This window comes from Microtus pennsylvanicus, chromosome 8, assembly GCF_037038515.1.
Source record: "Microtus pennsylvanicus isolate mMicPen1 chromosome 8, mMicPen1.hap1, whole genome shotgun sequence".
Lineage (NCBI taxonomy): Eukaryota > Metazoa > Chordata > Mammalia > Rodentia > Cricetidae > Microtus > Microtus pennsylvanicus.
The window spans coordinates 30,552,203-30,574,130 of record NC_134586.1 but is presented as its reverse complement, the minus strand read 5'-3'; the positions used below and the strand labels follow the sequence as shown (position 1 = coordinate 30,574,130).

At 48.4% G+C, this 21,928-nt stretch overlaps 1 protein-coding gene across 2 annotated transcripts; it reads right to left on the bottom strand.

The window, feature by feature from the left end:
* Positions 1-1,085: 1,085 nt before the first annotated feature.
* Positions 1,086-20,304, bottom strand: Tmem72 (transmembrane protein 72). Of its 2 annotated transcripts, XM_075981977.1 has the most exons (5): positions 19,893-20,304; positions 10,889-10,955; positions 6,751-6,822; positions 4,989-5,128; positions 1,086-3,648 (listed from the first exon to the last, which is right to left on the bottom strand). In XM_075981977.1, the coding sequence occupies exons 1-5, from the start codon at positions 19,960-19,962 to the stop codon at positions 3,167-3,169; spliced, it is 831 nt and encodes a 276-aa protein (XP_075838092.1). In that variant the 5' UTR covers positions 19,963-20,304; the 3' UTR covers positions 1,086-3,166. The 2 variants fall into 2 exon arrangements, with proteins under 2 accessions (XP_075838092.1, XP_075838093.1); XM_075981978.1 differs by lacking the exons at positions 4,989-5,128; positions 19,893-20,304 and having other exon boundaries at positions 1,096-3,648; positions 10,889-10,924.
* Between the last annotated feature and the right edge of the window lie 1,624 nt (positions 20,305-21,928).

The following is a 21,928-nucleotide window of genomic DNA, read 5'->3' as shown; positions in this document are numbered from 1 at the left end:
CAAATGACTGTTGCAGACCGGGGAGAAATGCCTAGGTAACCATGCTAAAAAGGGGGGAAAAATTTAAGTAGGGACATCAAAGGTTGAACACTGTGGGGAAAAAATAGATTGACTTCACAGAACTCGCCCAGTCAAGTTAGTAAACAAATGGCTAAAGAAACCGAGTCCAGGTGGGGAGGAAGGCAGAACCAGCCCTCAGAGCAGCAGCGTGTGCATGCGTGCGTGCGTGCGTGCGTGCGTGCGGTAGCCAAGAGGTCCAGGTGCTAACAAAGAATTTCCAAGGACACAAAGAAACAAGAAAATGTGATGCAGAGTCAAAAGAAGAGGGCAAGCAACACAGTTTTTATGAAGTCCCAGATGTTGGCTATAGTTGACCAAGACTCCAAAACTACTGTTATACATTTGCCAAGGAACCAAAATAATCATATTTAAAGACTAAAAATAAAGGATGGTGCAGAGTGAGAAAGCCGATGAAGACGCTGGGAAAGCAAAGCACAGTGCTGGAGGGTGTTGTGTGATGTAAATTAGGAGGGTTTAGAAAGGTCAAAGTCTCAAAGACACAGGCAGATTAGTGGTCTCACAGGGCAAATTGGGAGGTGAGCAGAGGGACTCAGTGGTTACTTTGCTGGATTTCATTGCGGGGAGGGGTGACGGGTGATGAGGATATTATGAACTAAAATAGTTTAGCAGTGCGTGTAATGAACTCAGTTTATAAATATGCTAAAACCCATTTAAGTTAAATTGGTCAATTTAATGACAGTGAATTACATTTTAATAAAGATTTTAAAAAGAGTAAAACCAGCTAACCAAGCAAAGTATCAAAAATTTTTAAAACTATGTAAGAGCTGATAAAATGTCACTCATAGGCTTATGTGTGAACATCTGTTCTTCGGATGGTGGTGCTGTTTGGGGGGAGTTATGGAATGTTTAGGAGGTGCAGCCTTGCTGGAGGAAGGGCATTACTGGCATGGGTTTTGAGGGTTCTTAGCCTCATGTGGCTTCTTCTTCTTCTTCTTCTTCTTCTTCTTCTTCTTCTTCTTCTTCTTCTTCTTCTTCTTCTTCTTCTTCTTCTTCTTCTTCTTCTTCTCTCTCTCTCTCTCTCTCTCTCTCTCTCTCTCTCTCTCTCTCTCACACACACACACACACACACACACACACACACACATTTCCTGTGTGTGAATGAAGTGTGACCAGTTGATTCCAGCTCCTGCTGCTTGCCAGACCTTCTCTGTTATCACGAACTCTAGCTCTCTGGAACCATAGGCCACATCCACTGTTTCCTCCTTAAGTTGCTTTTGGCCGTGGTATTCTATTGCAGCAACAGAACATAACTAAAACAGAGGCACAGAAAGAGGGCACCAAGACCCGGCTCCTCCGGGTTATAGGGTTTGCTGCCTCTGGTCTCTGCCTTGTGTCAGCTGGATGATCTGTTCCTGGGACTCTAGCCCTGAAATCCAGAGTTGAGGTGGTCTCTTGGCTCTGCACTGGCCTTGCCTCAGACTAACTCAGGGTGTCATGGTGTTTCCTGGTTCTTCCCTCACCATGAGGTCTCTGTAGTAAACGGACACACCCACCCATACCTATTGTCTGTGTATTTTATTCTGCCCTGACTGCACTAACTTCCCTCATTGGTGAAAGCTAAAACAGCTTTAATGCCCCTGCAGTCAGAGTCCTCCATTAGGCTTCTAGGTTTTGACTTGAGCGATGGGTTGAGTAGATCTCGCCTGCCTGCTCCAGCCCTCCTAGCTTGCTTTCTGCCTTCACAGTCCGAACAGACACATCCTCTATTGCAAGCAGCCTCTGCCTGTCTGGAACCTGGGCCGTGCTAGGCACCAGGCTGACACCACCTCATTTCCACACACCCCCTCCCCAAAAGAATACCTCATAAGTGGTGAAAATTATGCAATGAACATGTTGCTTATCTAGATTCTAGCGTGTGTGCTTCGAGGCCCACTCCTCAGAGAACCCTGATGTGAGCCCCTTCCCCAGACACAAACAGTAGGGCTCTTCCTTCCTGTTGCTTGTGCACTGTGGTCAACTATGAGGGATAACATGTCTCTTCCTCCTGGCAATAGTTCTGCAGACCGAACATGCTATTTAGAACTAAGAGATGTGCTGCAAATCTTTTTACTGAGAAGTATCTAACTCGAATTCACCGTCACCTCTGTAGCCCCTGGATGGAGCTCATGCCTGCTCGCTCTTCTCCCCCAGACATGCCCTTCTTCCCTCTTCTTCCTTCCTCCCTATTTTGAACTAATCATTCACTCTTCCTACTCCCAGGTACCTAAGCATGGCAGAATACTTCCCTGTACTCTGCAACTCTCTGAGAGCAGTGCCCCAGAATCCCGGCCTCCAGTGAACACTTGATACTACGTCCTGTTTATTCCTGTTGCAGCCTCTCAGACTCTTTGTAGGCTACACCATCTACTTGGAATCTGAACACTGCCCATAGAGTGGGGGTGGGGTGGGGTGAGAGGAAGCCCTTAGCTATCCTTCTGGAATGAGAGATGCTCTTCTTGCCAGTTTTCCCGGCAGTCAGCACAGAGTGGCATTGTTTCCCTGGGTGATTCTGAAATGCCTGATGCCCAGCCCAGGCCCAGAGTATATGCAGAGAATGCAGCCCATTGCCAGGCTATTCTCACTTGAGATCTGAAGCGTCCTTTCCAATATCTATCCTGAGCAGTCTCACTCAGGATTCATGGCCACTTCATCCAATACCTTCTGCTGAGGTACTTACACTGCTGATGTACCCTTGGGCCTTCAGCACTAGTAGGCTGCATCACATGCAAAATGCAACATAGGGTCCCTTGCTGAAGGCTGAACCCTTTGCTGGGTGCAAGGGAAACCGAGTTGGTATCTTTTGTTCCTTTGGAACTTAACAAGTTGGGTCTTCAGCCTTGTGGAGAATGGAACCATGATCTATTTTCCCTCTCCTAGTCAAGAAGGAGGAGACTGTGTTGATTCCATATGGTAAAGCCCCATTTGTGCCACCCTGGAGGTCTCCACAGATCTGGCGTGGTACGCTATCTCATAGTTCCGAAACCCCAGTCATCACTGAGAAGTGTAGAACAGCTGACCAGCAGATAGCTTGAGTTCTCTACAGGGACCACGGCTGTTAGGAGTCCTCTGGCAGGTCCATGCATCTGTAGACCTCTAGCTGAGAAGCTCAGAACAGGTCAGTGGCCGTGACAGGAGGCAGAAAGTGTGGGGTCTGGGAGGGAGGGATGATGGGGGTCGTGTCAGAGGCAGTTTCCTCCGGCCCACTGTCACTGTCGTCACCCAGGCCTTCAGTGAGGGACGGGATGATTCTGACCACACTGTCTTCAAAGTGAACCTGCTTCTTCTTGGCCAAGGAGTCAGTTGGCTCCAGTGCCAGTTCCATTAGGGTAGCTTGGGGTTGCAGGACATGGGGCTTCTTGGTGCCCTTCAGGATGCTCTTCATGTGGATAAAGAAGGAGCCAGGCCCCTGCTTGAGAGCCCCATGGAAAGTGTAAGTTTGCTCGGTGTCCCCAGAGCCTGTGGTGCTCACGGTGCTGCTGGAGGGATCTGTGTACTGCTCTGTGGGGGCCAGTGGGTCTGGAGAAGCTTTTCTTTTCTTCCGTTTGCTCAGCAGGAAGTAGGCCAGGCCAGTGATGATAAGCATGGAGCCTGGAAGAGATCTGAGAGGTCAAGATACTGTACAGACATGTCACGGAGGAAAATTAGAGGCTGGGGATGTCTTTCTCTCCACATTGCCACTGCGGTACTGTGTTGTACAGTCATGATCAGTACCCAGTAGGTCCAGCCTTCTCACACCCACATCAGACTCAGGCTGGCATGATGACATGGCAGGGTTAAAAGGTTAAAATCGGTCCAGTGCTTTGGGGCCAGGGTACCAAAGAGGGCTCTGTCTGCCTCGTGAGGGATCCCTCTGATCTCTGTGCCCCAAGTTCCTTTCATATGGAGAGGTGGTCCTGATACTCACTGCCTGAATAACATCACCGCTCTCAGCTTCCCACTCAGGAATCAATGGGACAAGGCATGCAAAGACTTTCCTAGATACAGATGCTGGTATGGACACTGACTCTGTTGGTTTTCTTCTCACTCCCAGGGATGTGGAGATTCCCCAATTCCCACCCAACAATCTTGGAGAGATGTGAATCTCTCATCTGCACTAGCACAGAGGATACTGGCCATGGCTCACTCGTGCTACCCTGAGCACTCTCTGCAGTGGTCTCCTGCAAGGAGCACAGCAGCCCACCTATGGGGATCTAGGAACCTGACTGCCAGTGCCCACCAGTCCCCGGAACTCCTAGAACTCCTAAGTCTGCCTCTTCAGGGAGCAGGGCTTGGGGCTCTCTCAATGTCAGGGTGAATCCTCCAACAACTTTCTTCAGGGTCCATGGCACACATGCTTAAGAGGAAGACAGTTCAATCTCCTCTGGTTTAGTCTAGGGAGTTTTTCAATATTTCAGATGGGCTGTGGGAGGGGAACAGTGCTCCTATAAACAAGGAGGAATGAAGAGGAAGATTGTAGAAAAGAAGGCAAGAGACAAGTGCAGAGGTGAGGACGCCAGGTCTGGGGTTAGAAACTGAGTCACCATGCAAGGCACTAGGAGGAGGAACAGGAGATAATGCTGACATGCTGTTTGGGGGTCCTACAAAGAGTGCCAAGTTTTGAGTTTAGAGCTGAATGGGTCAGTACTGGGGAGATGTGGGAGGGACTGGGCCAAGGAGTAATAACCATCCATTCTTCGAAAGTGGTCAGTGAGAAGACAACCCAGGGTCCCATCAAGTATCCAACCTCAGATGGCTGTGTATAGGAGGGCTGAACCCCAGGATGTCCCTGCTGCTTGGTCAGCACAGTGGACATCTGACAGCCCTTCTCACATCCTGGGTCAGAGAGGACAGAGGGGCTGGTGGGGGCTCTGGGGAACAGGAACCGATCCTCCTGCTTAGATCACCTCTGTCGAGGGCCCAGCTACTTCCATTACCCTTGGTGCTCCTACCTGGAATGGTCACATGCCAGACCAGAACAGGGTGGAGAAAGCAGGCCACAGACAGCAGCGTGTAGGCTAAGAACTTCTGGAAGCAGCCCAGCCAGTGGGCCTTCTCCCTTGCTCTGTGTGCCAGAGACCCCGGCTGACACCTGGGGGAGGGGATCAGGGTTAGCAGGTTAGTAGAAATTATTCTAGGAAAGTTCCAGGCTCCACAGAAGGCTGTGGGAGCCTGGGGTGGAGGTGAGGGAGCACGGGTGCAGGCTGAACCCTGCAGTATCCAGCTCCACAGAAGGCTGTGAAAGCCTGGGACTGAGCCCTGCAGTGTCCAGCCGCACAGAAGGCTGTGGAAGTCTGGGGGTGGAGTGGAGGCTGAGCTTTGCAGTGTCCAGCCCCACAGAAGGCTGTGGAAGTCTGGGACTGGGGAGGGGTTGAGGGGCGGGTTGCTGAGTCCTGCAGTATCCAGCCCCACAGAAGGCTAAGGGAGCCTAGGGCCGAGCCCTGCAGTGTCTACGACCTCTATGTGGTCCCTGCCTGAGTATCTGAGGGGTGAGAGCCACAGAAGCCCAGAGTCCTCACTGTGGATTCTGTGGTTAGAGAGCTTGAGTCATTCCAGAGGGTCCATGGGGTTTCTAGAAGGCTTCCCTGGCCCTTGTTTTTAGCTGCGGTTTTGGTCAAGAGGAAAGTAAAGTTGATGGAAGTCTCAGGGCTTTTCTGAAAGTCTTCAGTGGAGAGTAATGTGTGCAGTACAAGAACCACGCTCCCAGAACCACTGTGGGGATGGAACACTACACAGAGAACAGGCAGACTAGGGGTCAGCAGCACCATGCTTGCTGAACCTAGCCAGACCCGGGACAGAATTGGCCTGGAAAAGCTTCATTTTTTCCCCTGACACCCAGGAACCACCCAGGGTGAAAGCAGAGCCCTGATAGACTGAGCAGATGTTTCAGGGGTCCTGTTCTCAGGTTTCTAAGACAATGCCTGTCTTCTCACGTGAAGGGTCTACTGCCACTAGGACCATGCCTAGAACAGCTCTTTGGTGCCCTCTGGTGTCTGTCTGTGGGTGTATGTGTCTGTGTGTTCATATACATACAAACAGGCACGTCTTTGTATAGTGGGAGATGGTGCAGAGAGGATTCTGGGACTATAACATGCCTGCAATGTCAAGAATCCTTTGAGGCAGAAATCAGAAGGGGGGCACTATCACCCAAGGGCTAAGCCTGGGAAGCAGCCAGTGGCTCCCCACCGCCCCCTAAGGTCCTAGGTCTGGCTAGCTCTCTCTGAGGTCTGGCTTTCACTGACTGTTTGGAGACCGGACTGTGTGGGCTCTGCTACCCACAGTCCAGGTTCTGAGCCCTTACCACACTGATGCCAGTGCCACACACTGAGCACCAGCTAGACAGCAGTAGGGTCTTTGTGGTTTGAGTGACGGAAAAGCCAGTTCTTACGCACTGCCTTATTCCCCAGAAGCTGGGCCTCCTGCGGGACCCTCCACCTGTAGTGGACACCATGGACACAGGCCCAGAAATGGAATGTCCTGGAGTAGGGAAAGCTGACTTGGTCAGGGAGTCTGGTGAGAGGCAGACCCTGACTAGATCCATCCAGCTGAACACAGCAGAAAGCCGGTGACTGTGGGGCTTGCTGCTTCTGGAAGGATAACCAGCCCACAGTGGCCTCAGGAGCAGGGCTACCTCAGCCGTGACTCGGTAGGTGAGGTCTCTATCTGGGGCGGAGGCAGGAAGGGCTGCAAAGGTCACTTCTGGAGGGTACTTACTTAAAGCAAATGGCCAACAGTTGAGCCACAAAGTAGGTCCCTTCGCACACAGAGATGGTGACTCCTGTAAACCTGTGGATTAAAAATCAAGATGAGAAGGAAGATCAGTGAATTTCTCAAGGTTGTCTGTTGCAGTTCCTCTGATCCCAGACATCTCCACTGACACAGTGACCATGACCTCACCCCCATATATTCATCTTTACCAAACATTGCTAGTGCTACCTGGATGGCATGCAGGTCTGTCCTGGAGTGACTGAAGCTAGGAGGCAGGGGGAGGAAGAAGCAGAGGCCCGCAGGTAAGGTGTCTTGTGTTCAGTATTTTGAGTGGACATTGGAAGGCGTATCTGCCTGGTGGCCTAGCCTTGAAGCTGAGCACTGTTCTCAGTTTATCGACCTGACTCAAGCTACAGTCATCTAGGAAGAGGGACCTCATTTGAGAAGATGCCTCCAGATGCATACACTGGGATGTTGTCTCTTTTTCTGTTTCAGAGTAGTAAACAACAACAAGCCCTTTGAAATGGCTTTCTGATCTTCTTCAAGCCCTTTCAGCCCTTTCTACTGTGTTTGTTGGATGGTTGGGTGCCTCTTGGGCTCCATCAGATTGGCCTGTAGGCAAGTCTGTGGGCATTTTCTAGATTAGTGATTGACATGGGAGGGCCCAGCCCACTGTGGGTGGTGTCACTTTCAGGGCAGGTGGTCCCGGTTGTATAAGAAAGCAAACTGAGCAAGCCATGGAGAACAAGCCAGCAAGCAGCACCCCTCCATGGCCTCTGCTTCAGTTCCTGCCTCAACTTTCCTTCATGATGGATTTCAGCATGAAGTATAAGCTAGATAAACCTTTTCCTCCGCAAGCTGTTTTTGTTATGGCTTTTATCACAGCATGAGAAAGCAAACTAGGGTAGTCCTGATGAAGAGCCCTCTTTTCTGTCTCTTTTTCCCCAACTGCCCACCCACCAAGAGCAGCTGGGAGTCTTCCTTAAATACCTTTAGGTTGACCTCCACTCTCTCTGGCCTCATGCAGCTTCAAGGGCTCTGCCCTTAGCCTTCCTGACTCACTGGTCTGCTCCTCCTCTTCCTCCACCATCACCAGGCTGCCAAGGCGTCTGGGACACACTGATCTGAAGATGTTTGCCCTGCTGCAGACATTCTAAAACCAGAATCTCCTGGGGCATATGTGAAATCACAGGTTTCTGCCTAGCTTCTTAATTTTATGTATCAGTATTCTTGTGGATAGAATTTCACTTTTTATTTGAAAGAGCACTCCTAGTCCATAGAATTGAAATGGCATATCATTTAAATTTCTTTGTAAGTAATACCTACATTGTCCTGAGTATACAGAAAGTAACACGGTGGGGTTGCATAAGCTAGCCCTTCTCGGAAGCCCCCTCCTCCCTCTGACGTCTGTTTCGTGAACTCTTATTATCACCGTGGCCAGAGTCACTAGTTTATGGACTTCTAAAGGGATTCACTGTATGACTACCAGGCGAGACCTGGGTCCACCCCAGGCAGGACTTAGAGGAGAGTGTTCTGTGAATACCCACCACAGTGAAAACTAGCGAGAGTAGATGTGACAGGGAGCTCAGGACCTCTGTCTCCTTAGGGTCACAGGTCCTGCTTCTGTTACTGATCAGCTGTGTGAATGTAGGTAGAAACTCAGTTTCTCACCGGTAAACCTATAAGGCTTCATCAATAAAACAGTTACAAATTAAATGAGTGAATATCTACAAGCCCTTTGGAGTTTTGCTTGGACTGCAGCTTGCTGTTTCTCCTCTCTCTCTGATTATGGTAATTGATCTCTGCTTTCTCCTGTTCTCCAGAGGCTTCCAGTGTCTTCCCAATTCCTACCCCTTAGTTTTGAAATGATAGGAATGATATAATGATCGAAATGTGCCAATCACAATCCTCGAAGCCTTATAGAAACCAGAAGTTATATTATTGTCAGTTATGGGGATGATGAAACTGAGGACAAGACCCTTGCCCAGGGCTACACAGCTCATTGGTGGCAGGTGCAAGACGGGAAACCCCCAAACTTTGGAGACCATGTGACTAAGAGTACTCCAAGGCATGCAAGTTGTAGTAACTCTCAACAGAGCTGCTTCCTGCATCCTGGGGCAGAGGGAAATCAAGGCATGGTGTGTAAGGCGAGGGACTGGAGGGCGTGTGGCAGTATAGACACTGGTGCTGATCTCTGGTGTCAGAAAACAAAGCATGAACAGAGGGAAAACTAAGACTGTGAGAGGCAGGGACACTTGAGGCTGGAGTGGACCCAAGAAAGGCCACCTGGGCATGGAGTCCTCTCAAAACAGGACAGATCACTAAGTAAGTGGTGGCACTGAGGGCAGAAGGTATCTGCATTGCTTGACTCAAATGAGTTAGCAGTATTTGGAGAGAAGGCCAGCTCAGTTTTGTGGCAAGGGCCCGGGGAGACAGTACCCCAAGGCTGATGAGATGTGGGATGTGTACTTGGATGTTCCATGGGTACACATGGCTTAAGGCCAGACAGTAGAGAGGGCCGGAAATCCCCAGGTATAACGAAGCATCAAGAGTTACGTTTGAAGTATAAACACGAGCTCCAAAGGTGGAGTGCAGCTGGGAGATGGCAGATGTGAGATTCCAGGGCCAGTAGAGCGCCTACACTGAGGTAGGAGGTATAGGGGGTATAATGCTGCCCGGGTCACAGATCAGTCACACTGAGGTAGGAGGTATAGGGGGTATAATGCTGCCCGGGTCACAGATCAGTCACACTGAGGTAGCGGGTATAGGGGGTATAATGCTGCCCGGGTCACAGATCAGTCACACTGAGGTAGGAGGTATAGGGGGTATAATGCTGCCCGGGTCACAGATCAGTCACACTGAGGTAGGAGGTATAGGGGGTATAATGCTGCCCGGGTCACAGATCAGTCACACTGAGGTAGCGGGTATAGAGGGTATAATGCTGCCCGGATCACAGATCAGTCACCAAGGTGAAGCACAGGTCAGAGAGGGGAAGGAAAGGGCAGAAGATGCAGTCTGAGACCTTGTGGGCAGAGAGAGGCTATGGATTTGTTCTACTGCTGGGACACAGGTTTTCTCTGGACTGGAGGGAACTGCTAGCAGCCAGCGATTGCAGAGATGCTGAGTCATACACCCAAAGACCCCAACTGCACAGCCTTTTCTTTCCTGCTAGGGTTATTGGTAGGCACAGCTAGTGGTGGAGAGGTAGAGTCAACTTGGCAGGTAGAGTCTAGTGTCTAAACAAGAGACTTGCTGCTCACTAGCTCAGTGACAGGTTGACTGCTTAGACCTGAGTTTGACCACTTCTACAACTAGGCCAATGTGCACGTCACATAATGCTAAATGACAAATAAGACAGTGAACTGTACTTTTCATGTAAATATACACACACACATATACCCTATATATACATTATAATATATATGTATCCTAATGTATATATATATGACTAGTGAATGTATATGTGTATGTATGTATGCATGTATTGGTGTTTGCTGAATAAGAAAGTGATTATAGAGATGCCTGGATGTGTGGATATATGGGTAAATGATGCATAGAGTTGGTGGATAAAAGGGTAGATGGATAGGTGTGTGGCTAGATGGATGGGATGGATAGATGAATAGATGGATGGATAGATGAATAGATGGATGGATGGATGGGTATGGATGGATGGACAGATGGATGGATGGATGGTTGGATGGATGGATAGATAGATGAATAAATGTGGGAATAAGTGGTTAGGTGAGTGAGTAGGCAAACCTGTAGATGAATGAATGGGTAGGGGGAAAGGTTGGTGGGTGGTTGGATGGATGGAGAGATGGATGCGTGATTTGATGAGGGATAGGTGCACTGGTACATGGGTGTATTAGTGGGTAGGGTGTACGGATGAGATGGATTCGTGGGTGATGGATGGGTAGATGTGTGGTAGGGCAGGCAGATGTGTGAGTGAGTGTATGGGAGGATGTTGGCCAAATTATGGGGTCTTCCCAAACCAGGACTTAGAAACTTCAGTGGCTCCATCTCTGGGCTGGGATGGTGTTAGCATGGGAAGTGGATTACTCTGTGTTTCTCGGAATAGTAGACAGACATGGGGTGAGCTGGAAGAGAGCACGCAAGCAGGGAGAGCACAGGTGGGCATACTCACAGCAGATAGAAGGCCAGGCTCTTGAACTGCCCCCGGAGGAAGGTCTCCGTGCCCACGCCGATCAACACTGCAGGGGAAGAGGAGAAGGGAGAGTGGGTCTGGGTTTACTATTCCATGGCATTGTCCTTTGGGTGCTCTCGACCGAGACACAAGTTTCCTCCTGAGGTCTCAGGACCAGAATGGTTCCCTTCCATGTGTGCTGACAGGTGTGGCTAGGCAAAGAGAGCAGGACGAATTCTGGGTGATCCCTGAAAACTCCTGGAAGAGCCTGGAGAATTCTTTGCCCTATACCATAGAAGTCACTGTCCATGTGCTCCAGAGACCGCCTGAACTAAGGGCAGCAGTCCTTCAGGTGCATGCTATTCTCTGTGATGACTTCTGATACTCTTGCCATTCTGGCCCAGGCCAGGGTATGTGTTTTTTGCCTCACCATGGGTAAAAGTTGTCTAAATTCCACCCTCTTTCTGGGATCACCGAGCTTGTGGTTGGTATGTGGCATCCACAAACATAGGATTTTGTCACCTAAAATTCAGAAGGTGTTCAGCCTAGAGTTAAGAAAGTATTCGTTCTGAAAGTGGCTCTCATAATCAAAAAAGTACACTCAGAATTTAAGGGGATGCTTACTGTGAATTTAGGGTGATGTTTACTCCCATGTTGGCCTGAGCCCTCTGAGCGCCTACAGAGTGACATGTGTTAGGCAAACTCTTGGTCACTGGCCTACAGTACCAGATCCCTAACAGATTCTTTAAATATGACCCACAGGTGAAAGACACCATTTGAGGTGTCTGCTTTGGCTTTGGCTCAGTGACAGTTCCTGGGAACAGATGGCAGTCATGCCCCTGGCCCTGTGCACCTCTTGGTATCCACACCCCTCGTTACATGATTTAACCATCTCTTGTCTGTAGCAGAGGGTTGCCTCTCTCTGACTCTGGGCTCAATAACACAACTTTCTTTGAGCAAGGGACTGTGAGAGACCTAGGGAACAGAACTGCCTTATCATCCCAATCAAGGCCAGTATAGACAAGCTACCGGCTGTCTGGCCTCCAGGCAGACAGCATAGGCAGCCAGCGCTAACAGAGCAGCCTAGCCTACTCACCAGGATGTGAAAACACCTAAAGCTTACTATTGTATGCTGCTGAGATATTCAGATGTTTGAGGACATCATTTAAGCAAGACAACGTGTGCACTTTCAGTGACAGATCTAGTGATTCATACTTGGCCTCCAACAAATTGCACATGTTTATAGTACAGTCTGATAAGCGCTGACATACATCTCCTCCACTCATGAAAGCATTACTACATGAAGAAAATGGGCATCATTATTCCTGAAAGACTCCAGGTATCACATCAGTGAAATCTTACCTTCTCTTGCCTTGGTCCACCCCTAAGCAGCTAGTGATCTATCACTAGAGATTAATTTATATTTCCCATGAGTTAAGATAAATAACATTGAATAGCATGTCTTCATGTTTGGCTATTGTTACATTCCCAGAGTTATTTCCAGATTCATTTTTGTTGTAGTGTGCATAGGTAGTTCGGGCCAATCTATGCCTGACTGGTATTGCAGACGAGTGGGGATACACCTCACTTTGCTTATAATTCACACACCGATAGACTATATGGTTGCTTCTAGTCTTTAGGTAAAGTATTAAGAATTGAGCTTCTAGAGTGTTTCCATATAGTCTTTGCATGGCTATGTGCTTTTGCTTCTCTTGGGTAGATAGATGCTTGGGAGCAGAATAACCAGATCATATGGCAGCTGCATGTACAGGTTTTGAAGAAACTGTCAGACTGTTTCAAAGTGGGTACACTGTTTGCATTCCCACTAGTGCATGAGAATTCGGCAGCCTTGCCAATGATCCAGTCTTTTTAATTCTGGTCAACCTAATATACACTTATGGTTTCTCACTGTGATACGGATTTGCATTTCTCCAAGGACTAATGTTGGGGAATGTCTTTTCATGTTTCATATCAGTTGTATTTTGTGTTGGCTTCCAATACTATATTTTAAAAGGAAATGTTTTAAAATTTTGATAGGATCTAATCAGAAGAATTTTATTAATTCTTTTACTATGGACTAAACTTTTGATATTGAACTAGACAATCTCAGTCTAACTCAATACAGAGATTTTATCCTATTGTCTAATAAGAGCTTTATTGTTTTAAGATGTGCACTTTAGTCTATGATTTTTTGTGCTCTTTAAAAAAATTAGATATAAAGTATAGATAGGTGATTTTGTGGAATGGATATTTAATTGTTTATCATGCATTCAAGAGGTACCTCTAATATACTAGAGATAAAAAGAACTGTAAATCCATGAAAAATAGATCAGAACTACCCTCTTCTTTCTGGTTTGTGCACTGCACATGGAATAGAAATAGCTACACTTGGGGGGAGGGGGCAGGAGGAACACATGCCTGTAATCCCAGCACTAGAGGAGGGGAGGATTGAGTCAGGTGATTGCCAGAAATTCAAGTCCAGCTCAAGCTACAGTGAGTTCCAGGACACTCTGGACTACAGAGTGAGATCCTTTCTCCAATCCAGCCACTGCCTCAGCTCAACTGCGATGGGAAGGGTAGAGTTGGAGCAGGGCTTGTAAAGCCCATCCAATCCCTCCGTCATAGTCTCCTGGATTTCTTGTTGCCTATTTCTTTCCTTTGATTCATCCTCCTCCGTCAAGAGGAGCTCATTGTTCACAGACCTTGTTTCCTGAACAGGCTTCTGGAGTTGCCTGCTCTGAGTTCCAAACCATAGCAGCAGTTTTCTATCAAAGCCATTGCTTCACCAAAGGCTCAGGGTAGAGCCAATGACTGTCGCTGTTCTGTAGACAGGAAACTGGAGTTTAAAGAGTTTATTTGGGAAGGGGGGTGCAGGTCACAGAAGCATGAGGTGGTGGAATGTGTTTACTAGCTGCCTCCCTGGTCAGATCACATGCAGTGCCCTGGGGTGGAGGTCTGGGCTCCTTCATGTATGGGTACATAGTGCATAAGATGGAAAGAGCAAACTTTTGCAGAGGAAATAAAGCATGAGCAGCTTTCCATATTCCAATTCTAAATCTAGAACGAAAGACCCAAGTATGAATAATAAAGAAAGAAACATTTGACTCAAGTCCTGTTGCAAGGCAGGAGAGAGAAAAAGAGGCAGGGAGAATATTCATCAAGATAATCATACCAGAGAAGAAAGGGGTTCATTTGGAAAAAAATCAGAAAGACATTTTAACCTCACTGGGACAAAAATCCCCTGCGGACATGTTGGAGTACATGATTTCTTCAATGGCAGAAGGTGGTCATGCGGATCTGCATTTAAAGATGTTTGAAATTAGTATGCAGTGGAGGCGGGGAGGCTGGAGAGGTGGCTCAGCAACTAGGAACACTGAAGCTCTTGCAGGGGACGAGGAGTTGAATTCTCAGCATGCACACAGTGCCTTACAGAAGAGGATGTGATACCCTCTTCTGACCTCCACAAGGAGCAGACACACATGTGGTGACCATACATACATGCAAAGCAAAACATTCACACAATAAAAGTAAAAAAATATGCAAATTTAGAAAAAATAGTGTGCAGGGCACTAGATAGATCCTTAGAAAACATTTACCTTTTTTGAATGCTTTGACCAAGACTGGGTAGATAGATTTCTAGCATAAACCTTGCACCCATTGAGAAATGAGACCACCTGGGACTTAAATGCTGCTTTTGTCCTGATTTATATTTGTGAGTCTTTTGTATATGTGAAGGGTATATAGTAAGGAATGCTGCGGCTTAGAATTTGGTTGTGTCTATTAAATAGAGAAGCAGGTTCATGGGTCATAACAGAACAAACAAACAAACAAAAAACAAAACAAATGAAAGAAGCCTTAAGTGAGCCCCAGAGTGACTCATAGCACCTGATTTGGGAGAAACAGGACTTTTGTTTGACAAGCAAGTTGTCCACAACAGTTTTGCTTAGGTATCATCTTGTTCCTTAGGCTAGTTTGCTGTGTCCAGTCCTTAGAAGGTCCTACCTTGTTGCTGTGTGCCTGGGTAAACTGGAACCCTAGCAAGTCAACAGAACTGTAAGTGTCAGTTTCCCCCACTGAATTCAGCATGATGATCTTCAGGCATTCATGGGTGTAGGCAAGATAGGAACTCTGAAGTACAGAGAATATGTTCCTCTGGATGTCTAAGGGGGAGGCTCTACTGTGATCTGCCTTTCTGGAAAGATGTGCACACAGGGCCCAAGAATGGACTCAACTGGAGATTTTTGGGGTAACCGTATGAAACAGGCATGCAGGTTATTCAGAGCATAGAACCAGCAGCTTAAATACCAGGATCTTCAGTTTCAGAGAGTACTTGGTATACTTGATTATATTATTTGCTACAATATATTCACGCCCATGACACAACCCTACTCCAAGATAGCCTGTGCACAGTCAGGACTGACCCAAGGTAGATGGGGGGGGGGGCTCTGACTGGGCTGATGGAAGAAGGTCATTGGTTAAGTAATAAAGAAACTGCTTGGCCTCATAAGTTAAAACATAGGTGGGAGAAGTAAACAGAACAGAATGCTGGGAGGAAGAGGAAGTGAGCTCAGAGGCCATGCTCCCCTCTCCCGGGCAGACGTGATGAAGCTCTGACCCAGGATGGACATAGGCTAGAATCTTCCCGGTAAGCACACCTTGGGGTGCTACACACATTACTAGAAATGGGCTAGTCCAGGTGTGAGAGTTAGCTGAGAAGAGGCTAGATATAATGGGCCAATCAGTGTTTAAAAGAATACAATTTGTGTGTTGTTATTTCGGGGCATAAGCTAGCCAGGCAACCAGGAGCTGGGACGGCAGGAACACAGCCCGCAGATCCCTCAACAGTGGGCCTCTCTTCTATTCTTTCTGTTTTTTTGTTTTTTTTTTTTTTTTTTTAGTCCTACATCTTAGAGTCATTAAAATACAGAGAACTATGCCCCTTTGAGATAGAAGTCTGAAATTGGCTGGGAAATAAAACCACAGTATCTTATCTAGAATGCAACTACTTGTAAAGCCCAGATCTACCAATGAAGAGAGAAGTCAGGAACGGTGCTGCACTGCTTAGCTGTATCCCAGGCAACTGCAGCGGGACAGCTGGGCTTTCTGGAGGTCACTCCCCTGAGTCTGCCAGTCTGCACACATTCTTCCGGGTTTCTATTCCATCTCAGGTGTCTGTTCTGAGAGGTGGCACCCGGCCTTTCCCATTCCATTTCCCACATAACACTCTAACCCTGGTTTAGGCAGAGGACTCTGACTAAAAGTGGGGTCTCAAGAATAGATACCCATCAGTTGGACTCTGCCTCCCTGCTTCCTTGGAGGAGCCCTTGAGCAGAGTGCTTCAATTGACCGTGCCTCAATTTCCCTACCTCTATGATGGCTGTGGTGACGAGGACAGTGGGGCCACAGAGGGTAGCATGAGGTTTTGCTCTGAAGACAACTAGCACAGACTTGACCATGGTGAAGACCCCAGTTGCCGTTACCCAGAGACTGGAGGAACCAATTAGAGTAGGAATGAGGGAACACGGGCACTTTGAGGTCAGGGTGGGGAGGGGGAGGGGGGTGGGGAAGTGTGGATGGGGATGGGGGTGGGGGCCAGTGGATAAACTTTTAGCATAAGCCTTCTGTTCTGAGGTAGCTGGAAGGCCCTAGAAAATATTCATGATGACATCTCTCCTCCCCCAGGGGACAGATCACTCTTGGGTAAGCCTGTGCCTATTTGTGTGTACTGACAGTCAAGAAAAGGGCTTCCTTCCCAGACAAAGGCCCAAAGACATACTCCTCCCCACGCCTTCCCCGAATCCCAGGCCCTAGGGACTGGGCAAAGCATCTGTGTGTTGCCTTGGGAACGCTTCTCCTTCTCTGACCTGTGCAGGGCTGGGAGTTGGTGAAGGGTCACTGGAATTGCCCCTGAGAATAAGTGCTGCAGAAGTTCAAAGGAGAATAGGTCTGTCTATTCCAAACACTGGGGACTAATCTTAAGAGCCCATTTTTCGTGAGGTAGAAGGGTGCCCTGAGTCCTGTCCACTTGGTATCTATTTAGCAGGTCTTTTCCAATGCCCAGCTTGTATTAAAAGTAATCACATGATGGGTGTGATGTGGCCACGTCTATAATCCCAGAGACTCAGATAAGAAGGTGACAAATTTGAGGCCAGCCTAAGCTAAATGTAGAGCCTGCCTCAGAACAAAAACTCACCCAAACAAAACAACTGTTACTAACCTATCACCTCCACTGAGTCTCAGGTTTTCATACAGGATATGTTTGCCATGTTTCAGGGGAATGTGGTGAGAGTCCACTTTCACCGATGGATACACAGATGTTCCCACATCTGCACAGGGTGGGCAGGGCCTCTTGGCCTGTGCACAGTTTTTTGGTGTGTCTGCTTTGTGGGCAGGGTCATGCAACACATCTTGGCCACAGGGGCACTTAGAGGTCACACTCACACACTGCACTGCACATATAGCCCTCATGCCTTCGAAGGCCAGGGAAGGGCTTTGTAAGATCATGTTAGAGTAGGGTGTGTTTGTGATGACCAAGAAACACGTGACTTTGCCAAGGGGTATATTTTTTTCATTTGGAAAATACTCTCGGTAGGTACTGTCTGTCTACTGTGTTCTCTTTGCCCTGAATTGACTGAAGTATCTGTCCTGAAAACCACTTGGAATACAGGGCTTGAGCTCTGTGTCAGCAGCAAAACCCACAATGCTTCATGAAGAGAGTTGGGTAGAGGAAGCCCTGTAGTGAGCAGACCTCTCTGCAGGGCATGTTTCAACCACAGCCACAGGAAATTGCTGCATCGGGAGAGCACCTGGAGCCTGAGGGCCCAGAGCCTGTCTCCAGGATCCACCGAAGAGGCTTCTGGGGCAGAGGCTGCCAACTGCCAGGATCTGCACAGTCCCTGGAGGTGACACCCCCGGAGGATTTGTTCGAATACCTGCCTAGCAGCTGGGCAGTTCAGGCTGTCCATATACAAAGGCACCCCATATGTCCCGCTCCCCTGGAGTTCTGCAACATGCTGGTCTCTATTTCAAGTTTCTGTTTCAAGTCTCATTTCCCCTTTAGCAGCAACATTCCTACATTGGGGCCTGGATTTTTCAACAGAGAATTTCAACAAAAGAGGCTTAAGGGAATAAAGAATTTGAAAATCTTATGTACTGGACAGAGGCCCAAAGGCCAGCGATGTCAGGAGAAACCTGAGGTCTGCCAGAGAACCCCAGAACCCCCTCTCTAGTGTCTCACTTGCTCCAGCACTCTGGAGAGCCCAAGGGCTATTCTTTGAAAGCATGGACCTAAAGGCAACTGCAGCCTATTTTTAGCCTGGATCTTGCACCAAAGCCAAGCAGGAGGTCCATCTTCAGCATTAGCAGCGGTCTCTTTGCAGAGGTGAAGGCTGTGGTTAAGATGTGCAATATGCATTGGTGTGCTCGTGTGCTGAAGGTGTGGGGTGAAAGGCTGCCCTTAGATTGAGATACATTAGGCTCAGTAGTCCATTAGAAGGACAGATAGGTGCATCTCAAGCAGCTTCCTGGAAGGATGGAGATAGCTCTGTGTTTTAGTTGTGAGATTCCTGGTAGTCTGAAGGGTACAGTGTCTGTATTTAATACTCAGGGTGCAGAGGGAACACAGTGGAGCTGGAGCAGCCGACGATAACACACATTCTCATCACGAAGATGTATTTAGGGTTACCTGGGGGTCTTTGTGATCATTGCCTATATGTGAGATGTGTTGTGGTTCGGAAGGAGGCTAGAACTGCCGTTTCCACCAGGCCTATCTACACAGGTCTGGGCAGATCAATTCTTTTGCCTAGGGACTCAGGGAAGGCTTTGCCCAGTGCTGTTGGGAAAATACAAGAACCAACGTGCGAGCTTCTTATGTGACCTTGGCAAGGTCACGGCTCCAATCTGAGTTCATTTGCTTTATCACATAGCAGGAGGGCAAGAATTTGACCCTGCCTGCTCTGACCAACCTAGTACCCCAAGAATGATCTGGATCCCCACTGACAGTGCAACATATCACAAGGGCATCTACCCAGAACCTCTGTCCACATGTTTTGCTAAGCATTGCACCTGCCAGAACTCAGAAGATCCATCCATCACCGTGGTCAGGAAGCCAGCTTCAAAGCTCTACAGGGCTGGACCAAGGTTGTACATGCATGAGAGGCCTGAGGCTTAACTCATGTGGTTTGAACTGGAGGAGCCTTCAATTGGGAGAGAATCTCGAGAAAGTTTTCATACAGATGCAAAGAAGGATTTAATGTGTATCTCCTCTTTTTTCCCCAAGAGACTTGGCACACTGAGCTAAGGGCTCAGAACACTGCTATTCAGTTCCTCAGCATAGATTCTCCCCCTTCTGGATCGATGTTAGGGGCAGAAGTCAATTCTTTGCTAACCACCTGTCATCCCAGTTAGCTGAGCAGTTCAGGTGATTTCCCGTCCCCTGAATTCCACACATCTACTCCTGAAGGGGCTGGTTTTCAACAGTGCCTATGCCAGTAGGGTGTGGGAGGGCCCATGGAAGCCTGCCGTCTTCATGCCCTGTGCATCTCCCAAGGACGGAGCTGCCTTGTCAATGCGATCCTCTCTGATTGGATAGGGACCCAGCAAGGTGAACTCAGGTGACCATTTTTATAACTACACAATAGTACAATTCTCATAGTTTTCTATCCCTTTATACCTTCACCTCCAGTCCCCACCTCAACCTGCTATCCTTATAACCCTCTGAGGGCAGGGAGCAGAACTCTTAGCTCATTGCAGGATGTTGAAGTTTCCCGAGGTCTCACCAGAGTAGGCTGCCAGTGAGTCTCAGTACCAGAACTAAGGCTCACTCTTCTTCACCTGCCAGGGCTTACTCTGCAGCTGCTTACCCACAGTACAGGGGTAAAAGGGAAACTGAAGGACAGATGTGGCCAGATGTGCCCACCATCTCCTGGCTTGAGACCACTTCTCCAGCAGCCTTCTCTGTTGTGCCTCTCTGACCAAGGTGGTGGTAGATAAGGTAGGATCTTACCTGCAGCAGTGGTGACACCCAGGAGCCGGCAGGTATATTCCAGTCCAGTCCAGAACACCTGGAGCTTCATGGTGCCCGAGGGGTGAGCAGACTCGCAGAAGGGCAGCCTGCAATGATTTCTCTGGATCTGAGATGCTCCGATGCCCCTCACAAGCAGGAGGCTATAGGGGATGGCTGGGGCCCCCTGGGCCTCTCTGGCTTCTGCCTTTCCGATCTAGTTCTTGCTGCCTCAGCCTGGTTGAGGTGTGAACAGGGCTCACCTTCCTAGCTCGGCAGCCTGTGCCCTTGCCAAGTGCTGCTCAGCTTAATCATTATCTTGGAAGAATGCTCTCCCTGCTCCACACGGCCCTGGCCGGGGCCTGGAGCTGCATCAGCCCCAGTGCCGAAGCCTGAGATCAGGCCGATTAGGGTTGGGCTGGAGGCAGCTCGGAGCAGGCAATTAACTGTTTCTGGCTGGGAGGAGGGAACAGGAGAGCTAGAGCCCTAGCCCTTCCTTATCAAGCCATGCCAAGAAAGTCACTCGTGCATCACACCTGCTGGGGTCCTCCAGGAGATTGGGCACCTGCAGATCTGGGGCACAGGAGAGAGATAGAATGGATATGTTTTTAAATCACCAATGAGAAGAAGTTTGGGAATGAAGTCTAGGTGTTTTTTTTTTTTTTTTTGCGTCTGTGTGTAGATGGGCTGATAATATTTCCTAATCTGGTAGATTTGAACTCTGACAAGACCCTCTTAGCTCAGATCACAGCATGTAGAGACCCTCTTCAATTTCTTTCAGGCATCTGGGATATTAGATGTGGGAAATGACTGTGTATGCTGTGTAAATAATTAACAGGGTGTGGCCTTGGTAACTGCGGCAGAAAGTAAAGAAGAAATACAACTGAACTGGTGCTCTCAAAACAGAGAAGACCCGAGAGCTCCGCTGACATGCTCGGCCTCTAAGAATGGCCCCTGGTGGCCTGCGCTGGTTCTTACTTTGTAATTGATCTGGTGGATTGAACGGTATCGTGTTTTGGTCTCTCTGTCAGCTGTTTTCTGAAACCTGTTCCTTGTCTGCTCCTGTGGGATGAAAGCAAAAACAAACGGGCAAACTGACTGACCCTAATAATAGCAGAAACCTTGGCGTGTAATTCTGCATCTTTCTCTGCTGTTGAATGAATAGATATATTTTATTATTAAGATTATTATAGTTGGATCATTAACTTATATTCCATTCCACAACCCACCCTGTCTTGTAAGAACCTCTGTGCTCATATGATGCTTAAACTGAGGTGTAGAAATCTATCATTTAGTGCTCATCATGTGTGAGACCTTGGGTCCCATCTCTAGTAACATACACACACACACACACACACACACACACACACACACACACACACACGGAGAGAGAGACAGGTGGGGGTCACTTCCCGTGTATGGCTTGCTTCTCCTCTGAACAGACTGTTTATTATCAGATTATTTGTGTATTAGTTGAGTATTTTTCTATTCCAACCTTTTTGAAATGTGGTATGTCTTATCAGCCAGCACCCTCTATGTCAGACGCAGGGTAGGGGGTCTCTGTGGCACACACTGAGTTGATCGGAGGAAGGAGCTGGGGCCTGGGCCACAGTAGCTCTGTGGCTTACAGCCTTCTTCGAGAACTCCTTGTCCCTAAGGAGACTGGGAAGCCTTCACCACACCGCAGCTGTCACTACCTTCCCCGTCCATAGTTAGGCTTATTTTGCTTTGGGTCTCATGCCTCTATGCTCAGAAGAAAAGAATTTCTTCCTGGCCTCTGTTGGTGAGGACAGTTTAGTCTACTGACCATGACCATGGCCTCCCATTCCCAGTCAATACTTTAGGAATGAGGAGGTGACCCAGTTCTGGGCCAATGGCTTTGGGGCTCTGGGGGAAGTCACTTACTTCTAACATGGGGCTTAAGGTCAAGCTGCACTACGCCTCTGTGGATCTCTTAGTCAGGACAAGCCACGGCAAGGGTGGGGTCTGTCCCATGAGACAACAAGTAGCAGTGGGCTGGCTTTGGGGTCTGCTTTGGC

Coding starts and splice junctions, on each gene's coding strand:
- Tmem72 (XM_075981977.1), bottom strand. CDS start 19,962: ATGAAGCTCCAGGTGTTCTGGACTGGACTGGAATATACCTGCCGGCTC. Junction 5,129..6,750: donor CTGTTGGCCATTTGCTTTAA/GTAAGTACCCTC, acceptor CCCCTCCCCCAG/GTGTCAGCCGGGGTCTCTGG. Junction 3,649..4,988: donor CTGGCATGTGACCATTCCAG/GTAGGAGCACCA, acceptor GATCTCTTCCAG/GCTCCATGCTTATCATCACT.